Below are 17,141 nucleotides of genomic sequence, written 5' to 3'. Positions count from 1 at the left end.
CAAATAAATCTAATAATAATAAAAAAACAAATTCTAAGGGAATAGTTAAAAGAAGTAAAAAAATTATGGACATATCAACTAAACTTAAAATTTTAGAACTTTTAAATAGCGGCGAAAAAGTGTGTGCTCTGGCGCGAAGATTTGATGTTAACGAATCGACTATTCGTTACATTTATAAAAATGAAAAGAATATTCGGGATGCTGCATCGATTTTGGGCTCTCAAATGAAACATGCCAAAGTTAATCGTCAAGAGAATATAGTGAAAATGGAAAATCTTTTGATTGTGTGGATACAAGATTTAATCCGAAAGAAAATACCGTTAAGTGGCGCTGTGATACAGGAACAAGCTTTGACATTTTACACCTACGTTGTAAATAAGTATGGAGCCAGTGATAATGAATCTTTTGCTGCAAGCAAGGGGTGGTTCCATCGATTCAAGCGTAGATTCTCGCTGCATAACATATCTTTTTCAGGTTAATTGCATATTTTAAATTTTTAAATTTTCTGAGGTTATAAACTTTATCGTAAATTGTAACCATATACGTAGGTGAAAGTGCTTCTGCTGATCATATGTCAGCTCAAAATTTTCCATATCTAAAATTTCAATTAATAAGCAATCCCGTCTATCCGATTTTTTTGTAAAAAAGTGAACTTTATTGTCTTTTATAATATTTAAAAACAATAAATTTGGTACAAAATGATGTGACATGGTACGATACTCTTGTTTGTCCATATAAAATAATGTAAAATGGGCCCCGGTATTCGCGGATTCGCTATTCGCGGTACTTTTTTAGAACCAATTAACCGCGAATAGCGGGGGTCGACTGTACATAAAACAATAAAAAAAAAAAAAAAAAAAAAAAAAAAAAAAAACAGATAAAAGCGTGTAACAAACGCAGACCACGCTATGTAATACAGCGATGATGCACCACTACCTGTATTATATATAGTTGCTGCCGCTGCCGGCCATTCATTCATAAATTGGCACTTACACCGGCGGCGCGCATACGCATACATACACGTATCCGCCGATACATCGCTATATGGGCTCGCGTCGTTAAAAGAAATTTATATACAACGCATTCATATTTTCGGATATATACCGGTCGCTCGCTCGAAACTACTGGTGAATAAAAAAAATTGTAGAATGAAAACCGGTTAGTACGTACGCGAACGCAGTATTTTAATTACCGACTTCTTTGGAGCCCGCGTATACGTACGTACATACGCGCGTACGCCCAGGCGCATTATATACATATACGCAACATGTTGATTTTTCAATACACACTATCCTTATATTATACATATGCGCGCGCGCGTATGTGTGTCCGTACGCAGTCGCTCTTTTAAATGCAAATGTCTACATACGCGCGTGTATGTGTGTGTATCCTCCGCGCTCCTTTCCATTCAAGTCTCTTTTGGCGCCCACGTGTTTTCTGCGCTCCGCACACTCGCCTTCCTTTCTTTCTTATATGCAACACAACTGCTATGCTGCTCGGGCGCGCGCGCGCGGACACGGCACACTTGTTTTGCTCTCTTATACCTATATCTTTATCTCTCTCGCGAGCCGTTGTCGTTCGTACACTCCTTCTTCTTCTTCTTTTTTTTCTCTCTCTCTTACTTTATACTTTACTTTTAAAGTTTACTTTAACGTCGCTTTTCTCACATATCCATCCGAAATCCGCGCCCGCCGCTCATACGGTGACGCAATTGTGTGTGTGTCCAAGTCAAATAAATAACTCATCGTTAAAAATACCTGATGTGTGTGTGTGTGTGTGTGTGTGTGTGTGTGTGTAGTGTGTACGCGCGAGCTCGAGAGGGACCTGCATCCGGTCTCTCCGTTTCTACTTCTCTGTCTCTCTCTCTTATATTCGCTCCGGTAAATCCATTAAGAGAAAAAATCGCGCTCGACGACTACTCCTCTCGGCTCCTCGATGAATGTATAAATTATCCAAGGAGCGAGTCTCGGACCCGAAAAATCGAACCGGCTTCTCCGTTGTATATACATATTATATATCCGAAAAAAATGTCCTCAAGGCGGAAAGAGAGCTTTTTTTTCGATAAATAATGTATATCGGGAGAAATTCACACACAATTGAGTCATACGCGCGCGCGCGCGCTCGAGAAATGTAAATACGTGATTAAATTAATAATCACAATCTCATATAAGGTATATACATGGCACTCGATAAAAAAGCGAGAGAAAAGTCATTCTCGGGTTTCCGTAGGCGTCTCGTATACCTGTATAACGAGATATAATATAAATTATATTCGTACTACTACTAGAATGTCGCAATTCGTCCGTTAGCGCGCGGATGCGAGATACACGTACTGCCGTGCATAATATGTACATAGACGCGAGGAGATAATGTAATAAGTCGCGTACAGGTGTGCGTAGGTGTCGTATGGTCCAGAGACCGCAGGTATACGCGTTACTATATACGCTACCGCTCGATGCGATTACTTTACTCCTTCGCTGCTTCTTTTTTTTTTCGTAATTATTTTTATGTCGTCTGGAGTGCAAATTACCTGAGCCTTTGGTAGCCTTATAACGTGTGTGTATGTATGTGTCCGAAGATGATGGTCGCCTCGTCGGATGTCGGTTACGAGGTGGTACTTCTCACTGGACGCACTATCATGGTCCGCGCCGACCGCCCACGCACGCACTTATCATATACTGACAGACGGACACACAGATCACTCGAAAATTACAGCTGAGAATCACAACGGCGAGAGAGAAAAATAAACACAGACACACAGAGAGATACACAGTTGTGCAAACAGACAAGACCGGAAACAAAGATATACAGGTGCTCCGACCGAAAATCACCTCTTTTTCTTTTAGATACACGAAACACGGAGAGGCCCGCAGCAGCTCGAACGTATATGGTCTCTCTCTCGCGTGCGTGCGTGCGTCAAGGAGCTGCTCCGCGCGAAAACTGAATTCTCTCTCTCGCGGCGGCGGCTCCGGGGGCCCCATATCCGTGCGGACATACTGACAGAAAGAGAGAACAGCGGGTGGGAGTCTAGAGCCGCCGTTACCACATCACCATGTATGGCAGGCACGGGCACACAGTCACTGCTGTATAGAGTGTATAAGGCCCCGCCGCGAGTCGCATATATATACATACAACACCCACCCGTGCGTGCAGTTTATACCGGTGTATATATATCCTATATGCTATGTACACCTTCGCACGCCGCGCGTTTCGCAGAACTACTATCCGCCTTTGCAAATACGTATATATATATATATATAGATATAGGTAGAGAGCAGCGCATTCATTCACATACAACGCGTATTTATACGTACGTATCCTACACACGGACGGTCGTACATAATATTGTAATGAAGCGATGCGTGTATTGTTAGCGCCGAATTTTTCAAATCGTCGTTATACGAGTCGACGAAACGGCACGCGTGCGACGTCGTGCGTGTCTATAATAATGCAAAAAAAAAAAAGAAGTTTATTACTTCGAGCGCTTGTATTTAGATGGGTACACCTTATTATCGTGAATTTTCCTTCCTTCTACTGATTTTTTTTTCTCTTCATTTCTCGTTGTGCAGATTTTAGCATATAAAGAGAGAGAACGAGCGACAGAATAATGGCACACAATTGACTATTCAAATGCCTCGTCGTCGGAGTAGTAGGCCTCTACGATGAATACTAATCTCGGCCGCGCGCGAGCGATTCGTCTCTCTCTCTCTCTCTTTTATAATAGACCTGAAATTACGTGCGCGGCTCTAAATAGCCGACTTTTGCGCTCTGTATGAATGAAGCCGAGAGAGCGTAATTCAAGCCCTGCAATAATGCGTGCACGCGCACGTACGATATGTGTACCCGCAGAGAAAGAGAGCAACAGCAACAAAAAAAGAGACAGAGAGAATTCGGAGTTTGTGGATTTGAAAATGACTATTTTAAATATTCAACGTTTGCATGAATAAAAATAATAATAATAATAAACAGCGATGGAGATTCTAGTATAGCATATACGAGAGGCCTTAATAAGGAGCGCGTTGCACACTTACTCGAGCCGAGCCAAGGCCTTCGACAATTTAATAATATGTAAATGTCTGTGTGTGTGTACAATATAACGCTCGATACACCTCTCCCTCTCGGCTTTTTAATCTCTCGAAACGTTTAACATTAATAAAAAGTACTTTATACACGTATATAGGCACGCGTGCGCGGCGCGGCGTTATCAACTGGGTCGTTGCGGAACTCTCTCGGTGCCTCGCTCGCGCGCCAAGTTTCTCATGAGAGAGCCCCGTGCTGGCGCGTGTGGGCTTCTCGACTCGTTCACTTCTCTCTCACTCGCCCACGCATATCCTTACATACTACTACTACTACTACTACTACTACTATATATAAATGTGTGGTATGTGTGTTATATACCATACACACACATACATACAACTGCGCCAACGAGTCGGAGAGGAAAAGAAAGTCGCACGGGCAAGGACGCGTGGGTTATGTACACACACGGACGTCGCGCGAGTTCGCGCTATTGTACGGTCGCGCGCGATATATACCACTGACACACGTGGGTGGCTCGCACAAGAGAGAGAGAGAGAGATTATAATCGATCGTCGGCGTCGCGCGTCGAGCGCCGATTTCCCGCGCGTCATCTTTCTCGTCGCTGCTGCTGCTGCTGCAGCACCTCCATTGTTCACCCGCGCCCCTTTATTATATATTTTATAAATGTAATACAATCGAACGCGATCGCGCCTCCGCGCATTGATCTTTGCGTTTTTTTATTTATTTTTTTTTTTTGTTTCGACATTTTTTCCTCCTCCTCCTCCTCTTCCACCTACTTGAAAGAGAGAGAGAGGATTATAACGATCACCCGATCGCCTGTGTGTGCGCGAGCGTGGAAAGACTGACTTTATTGCCTCTGTCAATCATTCGTGACGCGTGTGGGTAGCAGCAGCAGCAGCAGCACGACTTGTTTTTTTTTGTTTCTAAGATTTTTGCAAGTCTCAAGAGCTTTCGGATTCAATTAAAATATCTGTATTTCCCATTTGGTATACTCGGCGGTACACAAAATATATTTACAATATTTATATTTGACGAAGACATTTAAAGATCGTGAAATTGACTCATTGTTTCTTATAACTTAATATAGTATAATTATTTACAATAAATATCGAGTGCCTAATCTTAGATTATCACATAACTCACTGGAACTTGTAACGTTATCGGTAACACACGCGTCACTATCGTGTCTTTCTCTCTTTTTAAAAACTCCAGACGTAAGGCTCGTAATTCATAACGTCGCTTTGCTCGACGGCGGCGGTGGTGTGCGGGACGATACCACTGCCACCGACGCCGTTCGCTGCCGCAGACATCATGCAAGACGGGTAGGTGGTCGTCGTCGTCGGCTGATGGTGGTGGTGGTGCGGAATGATCGGCGGAAAGGCGAATCGGCAGTCGGCTCGGGGCTGCATCAGAGATCCCATGCCGGCGGCTGCGGCAACGGGTTGATGATGATGATGATGAAGGCTGCCGATCGGCGGCGCTATCGGCCCCTGCGGGAACAGCGAGCTCGGCGTTTGATGATGATGATGATGCTGGTGGTGATGGTGAATGTGATGATGATGATAAGTCGGCGGTGGTGGTGGTGCTGCTGGAGGAAGCGGTGGTTGCACCAGGTCGCAATTCAGGTTCAGGCTGGATAAATTGTGCACAGGCGTAGTAACTGTAAATTGAAGCGTATAATAAAAGGTCAAGAATGTTGATGACGTTTTTAATAGTTTAATTATTAATCGCATGATTACCGTGAGGTTGAGTTTGATAGGACGTATTGACGTTGTCGGTGGGCAGATTCATTTCCTGTACAGGTGGAGATCGGTGAGGTGAAGAAGGTACTTCCGAAACTTTTTCCACGACTTTTTGTTTCGAGTTATCATTATTATTGTTGGAATTTTTCTTTTTTCTCGTCGATTTCTTCTTTTTATCCAATTTACTTTTAATTTTTCCAGCTCTATTGCCACTGGCTTGCCAGAGATGCACTACGTGCGATGAATTACCCTCTCTGCGAACAATGTCAAACATCAATCTACTTATTTTCAACCAAATCAATCGAGTATCCTTTTAAAATACCAACCCTTGTTTTTTCTCGAGTTTCCAACTGTGAATGCCAGCCTTGTGTAGTCGCTCTCGTACCGTATCGACGCTACATTTTAGCCCCAAGGCCGGTGCAACATTTTTTGCCGCCGTGAGCGGTTGCTTCGTTGCCATCGCGATGATGGCTTCATCCTCTTCCTTGGTCGTTATGCGTTTGCGCCCTTTTCTTTCCTTCGTTTGCACGTTGCCCTCTTTGCGCCAACGATCGAGCCACCTCTTTACCGTTCGTTCCTAAAAAATAAAGAGAAAGATAAGAAGACTTTTTAAAATTACTAGAGTATTCATTTTGAAAAATTAATAATATATGATTTGTTTTTACCGATCGATTGATAGCCAAGGCAATGGATAAAGTCGATAAGCCAGCTTCAGCCATTCCGATCATGCGATTGCGAATTTCAAGACTAGTTTCCAAGGTTCCTTTAGCTTTACCGCTTTTCTTTTTTGTAACATTTTCTGTGTTTTGATTATTATCACTAGTATCACAAATTATATCGTTGTTCAGTTCATTGCCTATGCTTGAAATTTGAGTGTTTTCATTGGAACTGCTATCTGCTTCCGAGCAAACATCAGAGCACACATTTATTATAATATCTTGAGATTCCTGTTGATGTTCATCTAGAGATAGATCAGGCAGATCCGGATGAAAGTCACTCTTCTGTTGAACAATGTCGCTGTGGATAGGTATTTGCAGTGGATCATGCATAAGTGATGTCATTGGCTTGTCTGGTTGATTATGAATCTGTGCATTAGTTGTGATGAGCGGAAGCAGTGGTTCTTGATGAATAGAACTAAAAGCGCTCTGAAATAAATAGAATAAATTATTAAATCTAAATATGTTATGTATTTATTATAAATTTTATAAAAATTATAAAAGAGAGTACTAACATGTGTATAATTATGAGCACTGCTATCGATAGGCCAGTGATGGGTGAGGCCTGGATGATGATGATAAACTGGTTGATGATTCTGCGGCAATAGACTAAGAGAGTGACTGAACTGAGTTAAATTTGTAGATAATGGTAAAGGAGAAGTTGACGATGGTGGCATGTCAATTCCATGGGGTTGAATTGCTGGTTCATTTTGCAAATCATTGATTTTGTTACCAAACAAAAAGTTTGTGTGTACATCGGTAGGCTCAATTATCTCACTTGATAAGCTGTTTTCTTCAAATGATTCTTTTGACTTGCTATTTTTGGTTGATTTTGACTTTTCTGTTGCTTCAGAGACATTTGATTTTTCTTTATTCAATTTATCTACCTTTTTTTTACCAACTTTAGTGCCAGTCGGTCTCCACACAGCTTGTTGCAGTTCTTTTCCTTCAGAAGTACTAAAAAATGAAATCAAAATACAAATAAATTGTAAAATTGCTAAAGCATCAATAATATACATACTTCAATGGTATCTTTTCTATATGCTTTTTAGGTGGATTCCAATTGTGTATGCCAGCCCTATGTAATCTTTCTCGTACAGTATCCACAGAGCAGTTCAATCCTAGAGCTGGCAGGACAGCTTTGGCAGCCGTCAAAGGAGTTTGCATAGCCAACTGAACGATGGCTTCATCTTGTTCTTTGGTAGTTGCTCGCTTACGACCACATCTATCCTTAGTTTCTACATTTCCTTCTTTGTTGAATCTATTGAGCCAGCGTTTCACTGTTCTTTGCTGTAAAGAGTAATGAGTCGTATTGTTGAAATTTCTTAGACTTCTAGTGGAGTAATCTTATGCTTACCGAACAATTGATGGCAGCGGCAATCTCCTTGAGCTTGAGGCCTGCTTCGTACATGCCAACCATGCGATTGCGTAGCTCAGGAGTAGTCTCGTGAACTCCCCTGGCTTTACCCATCGTGTACCAACACTTTATTTATCAAACAAAAAACGAGTGCAAGTCTTTTTTCTCCTCTTCTCTCTCTCTCGCGAGGAACTATAACGAGTCGTCGGGGAAGCACGAGGAACACGCATAATCGTCGCACTCCCGAGCAATTCCAAATTGCCCGCAAATTCTTCCGGGTGACGACGGCGACGACAACGACGATGTTGACGATGACGGCACATCGCGGAGAGTCAATTCCGTAGCAGCACTTATTCGCATCACGGATTAATTAAAATTGTAATTGTAGCACAGTTCACGATTATACAAGTATCCGCACTCGATGGTATCCGAGCAGGTGTCCCGTGTCATCTGTCAAAATAGAGACTTGACAGCGCGTCGTCGTGTTCGCCTGCTTTTGTACTTGTGATTGTAAACATCGCGTGTACACATAAAAAGAACGTCAGTGAACGTAAACTACGACAGCCGCAGCAGCAGTCAGCAGAGGCAGCGAGTCGCGATGTTTTTGTGCACGAACGCGCCATCTAGTGGAAGCTTCGTCGTCCGCGAGAGTCTTGAGCGTCTGTCGGTCAGTGCAGAATCGATCGCGCGGGACTTGGAACGAAAAATTAATTCACTTTTATTTTTGGCTTTCGTTAAATATAATTGACCAACGATGTTCATGGGTCGAATCTTTGAAAATGCATCCGGACGTTAATGGCATTCTAAACTAAAAATAGAAACTTGTTCCCCCGACGAAAATCGACTTTGTGCATAACTACTATAAAACTTGAATAATAGATCATATTTTGAACATGAACAAAACTATTTAAAGTACATGAAAAAGTTGATAACGTTTCGGTTACATTATTCTAAATATATTTAACATTATATAATATATTCCTCGCGTACTCGAGCAAATTGTGCATGCTGCCCGAGAGGCTCTGGGAGCCCTGCAGCCTGCTATCTCTATCTGTGCGAGATAATAATGAGGCGGCTTTGCCGGCGTTGCGGGCCCTGGATTCGTTTATTCGGATGATCCAGTACGAGTTGCCGCTCGTCTGCTGTCAAAAGATGTTGGACAATATGACCGCCCGGGATTTGTATCACATTTGCTTGGCAGGCGATTTGTAGACTCACGATTACTTTACGTATGTAATAATATTATTACATATTATTTTACGATTGGTATACATATGAACATACGTAATAAGTTTATTTCAATAAACCTTCGATAGCTCTGTAAACTTTCTTTGTTTAACAATGTGTTTTACAATCGAAATTATTAAACGAAAAGTCGAATTCATTAATTTACTGGTGTTTCGAATTTATTTCTATTTTATTTACGAATAATCATAAAAATAATCATAAAAAAACTTTCACGTCTTTCAATTTTTTTTTAAAGCACAATGATGAATTTCGAAAGGAAGCTACTTAATTGAATAAGTTTACAATACACATGTTTGGTGCGCGATTTTTTATGTTAAAGAACAATAACCATGCAATACCATCATCTTTTTAATCTTTGTGATTTTTTATCTTGGAATGAAAGACTTCTCAAAAAATGCAACGAACAAAAAACTTTCAATACTATTCAATAAATACGTATGTTTTTACTCGGACTTTTTTACAGGATCGTAAAAGTCATATTACGGTAAGTTTGTTTACAACTTTTGTTTTTGATGCCTTTTCGAGAAAAAAAAACGAGTTTCATTTTCGTACTCGATGCATTAACTAAAGAACGTACACAAACTCGTGTTTAGCTTGTAGATCTCGAATATGCTTACTCGATCTCCGCTCATGACTTTGTAACTAAACGTTTTATGTCAAAGAAAGGATAGCATCGGGTACTGTACTTCTGTTAATCCCTCTCGCGCTTGCCTATGCCGACTGCCACCGACTCTAGCTTCGCTCGAGCTGCTGTGCGTGTTCGTACGAGTTTTTCGATCGAACGGCGACGCCAATATTGGGATTTCGAGACATATGCAAGGTCGTGGCGCGAGTATGGTCAGTAGTCAGTACACGTTACGACACCGCAGCGTAAACATCGAATAAAGACTACATCATCTGCAGCCACTGATTCTTGTGAAGAATTCGAATATAAACTGTGATCAATACGTGCGGTAGTGTGTGAAAGTGCCGAACAATGCCCCCAGCCAGCGTAAAATATTTGAAAAAATTAAAAACTATGCGGCAAGAGGTCAATTGGGAGGTCGATTGCGAACGAATAGAATTTCTTCGTCGACTTAATCCTTTGATCAAAAGTTGGCAGGGCCAACTTCCTAATCTCCTGGATATTTTTGCAAAGGAAGAAATCGAGTTTCTTCTATCGGATTCTATAAGTTACTGTAATAGAAACAGCTGGGAAGGGATAGGACAATGTTTCATTAGTTTCGTGGCTAGCACCGGCTACAAAGACAAGCCCGACATCGGTCAAGACGGTAAGCCATCGTCGCGTCGCACCACACCAGTACATCGTGCTAATCAACGGATCGTCGCCACGGATCTTTTTAAAATCTACGACAGATTCGACGTTAACTACACCGACGAGTCTGGATTGTCACATTTTCACGTGGCCTGCCAGCTTGGATGTACAGACGTGGTCAAGAAATTTCTCCAGCTCGGTCAGGATCCCAATTGCCTTCCGGTACGAGCAACGGTCGATCCGCCGCTACACTTGGCTCTGAAGCACGAATGCATAAATGTCACCGAGATCCTCTTGAGAAATGGCGCTGATCCGAATCTTTCCGATGCCTATGGATTCACACCTCTGCACGTTATTCGCGATACTTATCGCAATAACCGCGCAGCGACGAAGATGTTCTTCAAGGTCATCGAAGAATTGAATCAAACGGTGCGACTCAAAATTCGAGACAAGTCGGGTAATACACCGCTACACTTGGCTCTGAAGTGGAACGACAAGGAATTGATTCGAATGCTGCTGAAGAAGGGCGTCGATATAAATTCAGCTAACGAGGAGGGAATGACTCCTCTGCATTTAATTTTCAAAGACAGTATAGCTATATTAAATTTGTATAACACCGACGTACTAGAGATGTTTTTTAAAATAACACCAGACAAGCAGCAATCAGTGCAAGTTAATGCTCAGGACAATGAGGGTAACACACCGTTGCACTTAGCTGCAGAATTTGGTAAGGATAAGGCGATGGAATTACTGCTGAGAAACGGCGCAAATCCTAATGTACCCAACGCGAAGGGATTGACTCCTCTGCACATTATGATTGATGAAAACCAGAAAGTTTATTACATGCTTAAGTTATTCTTCGAAACCAATGACGATATTCAGCAGACGGTGCAAATTAATGCTCAGGACAATGAGGGTAACACACCATTGCATTTGGCTCTGTTATCAAAAAGCAATATGAAGGCGGCAAAATGGCTGCTAAGACGTGGGGCCGACCCAACATTGGCCAATGTAAAGGGTTCGATAGCTCTGCACATTATTTGCCAGATACAATACGACTTGGATTTCTATGGTAAAAGCTGCGATCCCGACGACGACGACGAAGACGACGTGGTGCAGTTACTCTTCAAGATCAACGACGACAAACATCAGCAGATCGACGCAAAGGATCACTTGGGTCGCACACCTCTTCAGTTGGCTGTAGCGAATCATTTGCCGGATGTGGTCGATGCACTTTTGGATCATGGCGCTGATCTGTCGAGCTTCGTTTTCCCCGACTCGAGTTACTTTGGTAAGGAACTTGAGTTTGAACACGATGAACCTTTGAGTAATTTTCAATTGAGAGTAGCGTCTGGTGCTCTGACCGTGGTCGAGTGCCTCGAGAAAAAAGGGTACTTATTGGGCCGAAACAACGCCTTAACAATCATGAAAAGTTTTGATAAACACTGGAGTTTCGGTTTCCGAGAATTCGAAGAATTCGACTATTATTGGTACGATGAAGAAGAGTTCGCGAGTGAAGCAAAAGAGATAATGATAAAGCCGGATCTGACCCTCTACGAGCTGATTCGGTTACGACCCGAAGAGGCGGCAAAACGAGTTACATGTTCAGACTATTTCGCGTTGACGCGTAAATATGATTCTTATCTCCTTCCCGAAACGTGCGAAGGTGATAAATGTGCTGATCATCTGTGCGAGATGATGACGAAAAGATTTTACCGACGATATGCATTGGATTTTTTTTTGGATCTGATCCGTTACCAATTGCCAATTCTTTGCTGCGAAATGATCATTGGTTATTTATATAACCAAGATTTGTGGAATATTTGCTTGGCAGCCACGGACAAAAACTCATAATTTCTAATTTTCAACAGCACAATACAAAACCGCCAGCTGCTCGTCGGCGTCGAATCTCCTTCTTCTGCGCCTTCTACCGCCTGCCGACTGATCGTCCGTGTCCCGGAGAATACCAGCGCCGACCTTGAGACCTTTCGGCCTCGTGTCTGCCGCCGCCGCCGACTCGCATCTGTACTCGTCGCGGAATCTGATGTGCTCGACCAGACGCTCGTACCTATCGAGTGGACACGGATCCGAACAGTCGCGGATCTTCAGGGGCAACATCTGCTCCTCGGCGCCTGTCCACAGCAACATCTGCGCGCGAAATTACAACGATAGTATCGTCATTTTTTTTTTATATCGTCTCCACGCACTCAGCCTTATGTAAATCCGGCCGCGTCTGTCCTTGAGCTTCTCCACGACGATGGCCGAGCCAAAGTCCGGAATGACCGGGACCTCGGTGAAATTGTGCGCCTCCTCGAACGTCACCAGATTGAAGTCGTGCGCGCTGTACAGGTAGATCTTTCGCTTCGCGCTGTCCTCCAGCTCGCTCACGTGGATGTTGTCGAGGAGGCGATCGACGGTGGAACCGACCATGAATTTGGTCATGGTGCTGTTGCCTACGGTGTTATGTACTTATGAAATTGAAAGGAGCATCATAGCGATGAAACGGAGAAAAAAATATGGACGTAAGTCCTTTTGTCTTTCCTCGTTTCTTACGAAATGAATTTAAGTCATTATGCACGATGCTGCAACTAACGATAGACGGTATACTCGTCTATTCTGACCCTTGTACGTTAAAGTAGACACTAAACATAGGCGTTTTTCATCATAAAATCGATTTCCAAAAAAATAGACTTATGCCTTTCCGCCACAGAATCATAGTTATTAGATATCCTTTATCATGTCACAATTTTAAATTTTAAAAACACAATCTCTATAAGGATTGCTCGACAACAAAAAATTCAACAACACCAATAATTGAAATTATTCCTGGCCTTTTTTCATTAAAACTATTTCGCAACGTTTCATCAACATCTGCCTTTGTCGAGAAAAATAAACATTGATGAAGTACTGGTATCGAGTTATTACAAGTCAATGTAATTATATCTTTTTTTAAACTCCAAATCAGCTGCATTTTATAATCGAGTAAATTTTTTTTTTTAATTCTACAACTTTCATAAACTTTTATGAAATCTTCAAAACAAACGCTTTTACCCGGTTTTCGATTTCAACTCAAAATTAGCTGAAATAAAAATTTTTATAAACTTAAAATTTAAAAAAACAACTTTATTTTAAACTGAAATAAAAGTTCGGATTTTGGACACTTCCATTGGGGTATAAATTTGCTTTTCCAACGATAAAAGCTAAATTACAGCTATCATTTTCAAAAAGTACCAGTACTCGTATGCATAGTAATTCTTTTCAATCTCACCGTAATATTATGAGCGTTCTTTATAAATAGAAAATTTCCCTACTCATTTGAATTAATTTTCAGTATAAATCACATCATCCTATTCTCTCCCAATAACAACGATAATACAAATATCTCTCGACTTTGTTTATACTCTCATCTCTCCGGCAGCTCGCCACAAGAGACGCAGTCTAATTTTGCTCATCGCGTCTCGAACGTCACGCAGTAATACACACACACGCGCACACAGAGCAACGACAACCACGAAAATCCACATAAAAAATAAGACGATGCCGTACGTGTTTAGCATCTACGAGGCAGCGCTCTTCGTCCGCGAGATGATACAACGGCGCTACTTCTTCGGCTCCGTCGTCTTCGATGGCGAGACCCCGAAGCAACGCTTCTGCCTGGTCAATCTCGAGCAGGGCCTCGAGTTTCGCCGAGGAGGAAAAGGAGGAGGAGGAGGACAGTCGGGCGGCGTGTTCGCCCAGCAGCGCCTCGTCTCGCCACCCAAACTGCTCCGCATCACGGTGGTCTGGCAGCACGAGGAGCCGCTCGAGCGCGACTACTACGTCGTCTATCAGGAGCTACCACCTCAGCAGTCACCGGAGGGGGTCGATGACGAGCCGACGCCGCTCGGGCGGCAATTACACTGGCTGCGCTGCGGCCTCGGGGCGCACCTCGTGCTCTGCGACCTGATACCGCTGGCCCGGCGCGAGTTCATGCCGCAGCTCCTGATGAGGGACGACGCGAGGGGCTGCGTCGCTTACGAGGACGTGCGACAGCGCGGCTACCGCGAGATCGCCCCTTGGGAGCTCGGCGTGGAGCACCTCAAGGCCCTGGCAAGGGCGCTGGCGCGACTCCACGCCTCCGCCTGTCTGACGGACGCCCGGCAGCGGCTGACCGCGGGGACGACGCTGCGAGACAAGCACGCCCACCTGTGGCGCGGCAGGCCCTTCTCGCCCGGTACCCACGAGTCGAATTTCTACGAGAAGACGATCGGCCTCGTGGAGACGATAGCGGAGCGTCTGACGGGTCACCCGAGGCCGGAGGTGAGGGAGGCCCTGCAGCTGGGCTGCTTCATCGTGGACATGTGGCAGGTGCACGAGAGCCGAGTGCCCGGCGCCAATCGCAAGAGACTGCCCGAGGTGCTGAGCGTCGGGCCCAACTGGCTGCGCCATCTGCTCTTCGACGCCTCGCGGCCGACCAACTGCCTGCTGGACTTCACGAATCGCTTCTATTACGCGCCGCGCAGCCTCGACCTCGTCAACTTTCTCCACGCGAATCTGCCGGGCGCCGAGCGCCGACGCATCGCCCCCCACCTGCTGGCCGTCTACTGCAAGGAGTACAACGAGTGCCTGGAGTGGGCCCGCGAGGCCTTGGCCTGGATGCGGCTGCCAGTCGACGATCTGGTCGAGCCGCTGGAACCGAGCGACCTGGTCGCCGAGTACGAGGCGCTGAGACTGCCCGGCCTGTTCTTCGCTCTCGCCGCGGTGCCCTACGCGGCGATCGGCTCGCGAATGGAGAGCCGACCCGAGGTCGAGATCGAGCACGACTTTCACCGCAAGTACTTCGTGAGCAACGAGGGCCTGATGGAGCTGTACGAGGAGGACGCGGATTACAGGGCGAGGATCGACGAGCTCGTACGGGAGCTGCTGGATTACGTAGACAAGCACGATCTGACGCCGGAGTTTCGCGCGGACGATCTTAGCGTAAGAAATGACGATGAACGTACAACGTCTGAATGCTGCATGAATATGTATTTTGATTAATCATTGAAATCGTGAATTTTGATTGTTGAAAATTACTGTACAAGGTTTCTCGTGTAGAGTATATTTTTGTTATATGATTTAAAATAGAATAATTCAATAGCCTGTTGTATGGTTTTTGTAAATTTGTTAGTATTTGTAATCATTATTATGATTCAAGAAGATATTCTTTGAAAAGATGGCACCGTCCAAACTTTACACCTCAGAACTGTATAGTATATGGGCTAAATCGCGTCAACTGTCCCCCCCCCCCCNTTTTGTTTTGATTTCTCATATTTTATTCTGCTTTCCAAAAGTGAATATGAAAAAATGATTGAAACATGATTTTTTATGTAAAATTTGATGAGGAATTCAAATTTGATGTCAAAAATCATATTCATAAACTCCAAGTACCTTAATTCCCAAAAAAAAGCTTCAGGAGCAAAAATTAACATGTTCGTATCCAGCGATATAGCCAATATTATAATATGTTCATCGATACACCAAAATACAACTTCTGATAAATTTTGGTAGTTGGCAGACGAGCAGAATTCATTATTGAACATGATATGAGTCAAGTATATAGGAAATCTAGAGATAAACCATGTTTTTTTTACACACGCATATCGATGAATATATTACAATATTGGCCATATCCCTGGATACGAACATATTTATTTTTGCCATTTAAGCTGATTTTTGGGAATTAAGGTACTTGGAGTTTATGAATATGATTTTTGGCAACAGATTTGAATTCCTCATCAAATTTTACATAAAAAATCATGTTTCAATCATTTTTTCGTATTCACTCTTGGAAAGCAGAATAAAATATGGAAAATCAAATTACAAACTGCACACAAATATTTTATGCGTGTTTGTACAATTATTGTACGCCATGAAATTTTATACCACTAATGTGAAGAAAAATTATACACGGTCAAACTTGACACGAGTATAATGATGAATAGCGCGAATTAATTGTACACAACTGAACGAGCGATCTATACACGAATTAAATTATTTTTACACGGACCAACTCTACATATGCTCGTTCATGCAAATGGTTAATTATTCTTGCACACATAAACTCTAAGCGTAATTGATAATCAAAGTAGGCAATATTATGCCTACGTTACTCGTATAAGAGCTGAGACTCTATCATATCGATCAGTTTGTCTTTTTTTTTTTGTAAATTCACCTGGACACAAACGCATCTTTAACGAAGGGATATTAAAGGTATGTGTAAAGAGTTGAACAAGTTTGTTTAAAAAAAAAATAATGAATTCAATGATTTGTTTAACACTTCTATGCACATTAAATGAGTTGTACGATACAGTCTTATTAATTTATGATCATCAATAAGCTTTTAAAAAATAAAACATATATAATTATTGACTCTTTTTTGATTTTTATTTTTATAATTATAAAAAATACATACACTACACGTTACTCCGAAAATTGTCAAGTTTAATCATTACGTAATTTTAGTAACATTAATTATTTTAAAAGTTCCAAAAAAACCTATTAAAACTATTTATTAATATTAATTAAAATTTAACATTAGTTTTTATATTGAGATATAAATTACATAAACAGATGCGACAAGAATTTAATCCGAGAAGTGAAAGTTTTTTCGAGGAATGATAACATGAGAAAATACTTAGAGAAATATTAAAATGGATCATATTCAGAATATTCAGAATATTTTGAAAAATATTTATTTATAAATTTTATGAAATTTTTATTATGCATACTATTGCATACGTTAATATTCATTAATATAAATA

At 42.4% G+C, this 17,141-nt stretch overlaps 2 protein-coding genes across 2 annotated transcripts; one reads left to right on the top strand and one right to left on the bottom strand.

Annotated features, from left to right (window-relative positions):
• Positions 1-4,997: 4,997 nt before the first annotated feature.
• On the bottom strand, positions 4,998-8,387 carry LOC106653494. The gene is made up of 7 exons (XM_014372948.1): positions 7,857-8,387; positions 7,521-7,789; positions 7,015-7,456; positions 6,449-6,928; positions 6,110-6,360; positions 5,781-6,037; positions 4,998-5,701 (listed from the first exon to the last, which is right to left on the bottom strand). The coding sequence occupies exons 1-7, from the start codon at positions 7,968-7,970 to the stop codon at positions 5,241-5,243; spliced, it is 2,274 nt and encodes a 757-aa protein (XP_014228434.1). The 5' UTR covers positions 7,971-8,387; the 3' UTR covers positions 4,998-5,240.
• Positions 8,388-13,732: 5,345 nt separating this feature from the next.
• LOC106653495 lies at positions 13,733-15,619 on the top strand. The gene has a single exon (XM_014372949.1). It carries the CDS (start codon positions 13,897-13,899, stop codon positions 15,376-15,378), a length of 1,482 nt encoding a protein of 493 aa, XP_014228435.1. The 5' UTR covers positions 13,733-13,896; the 3' UTR covers positions 15,379-15,619.
• The last annotated feature ends 1,522 nt before the right edge of the window (positions 15,620-17,141 follow it).

This window comes from Trichogramma pretiosum, unplaced genomic scaffold (genome assembly GCF_000599845.2).
Source record: "Trichogramma pretiosum strain Unisexual culture from Peru unplaced genomic scaffold, Tpre_2.0 scaffold35, whole genome shotgun sequence".
NCBI lineage: Eukaryota > Metazoa > Arthropoda > Insecta > Hymenoptera > Trichogrammatidae > Trichogramma > Trichogramma pretiosum.
This window is presented reverse-complemented; position numbering and strand designations above follow the sequence as displayed.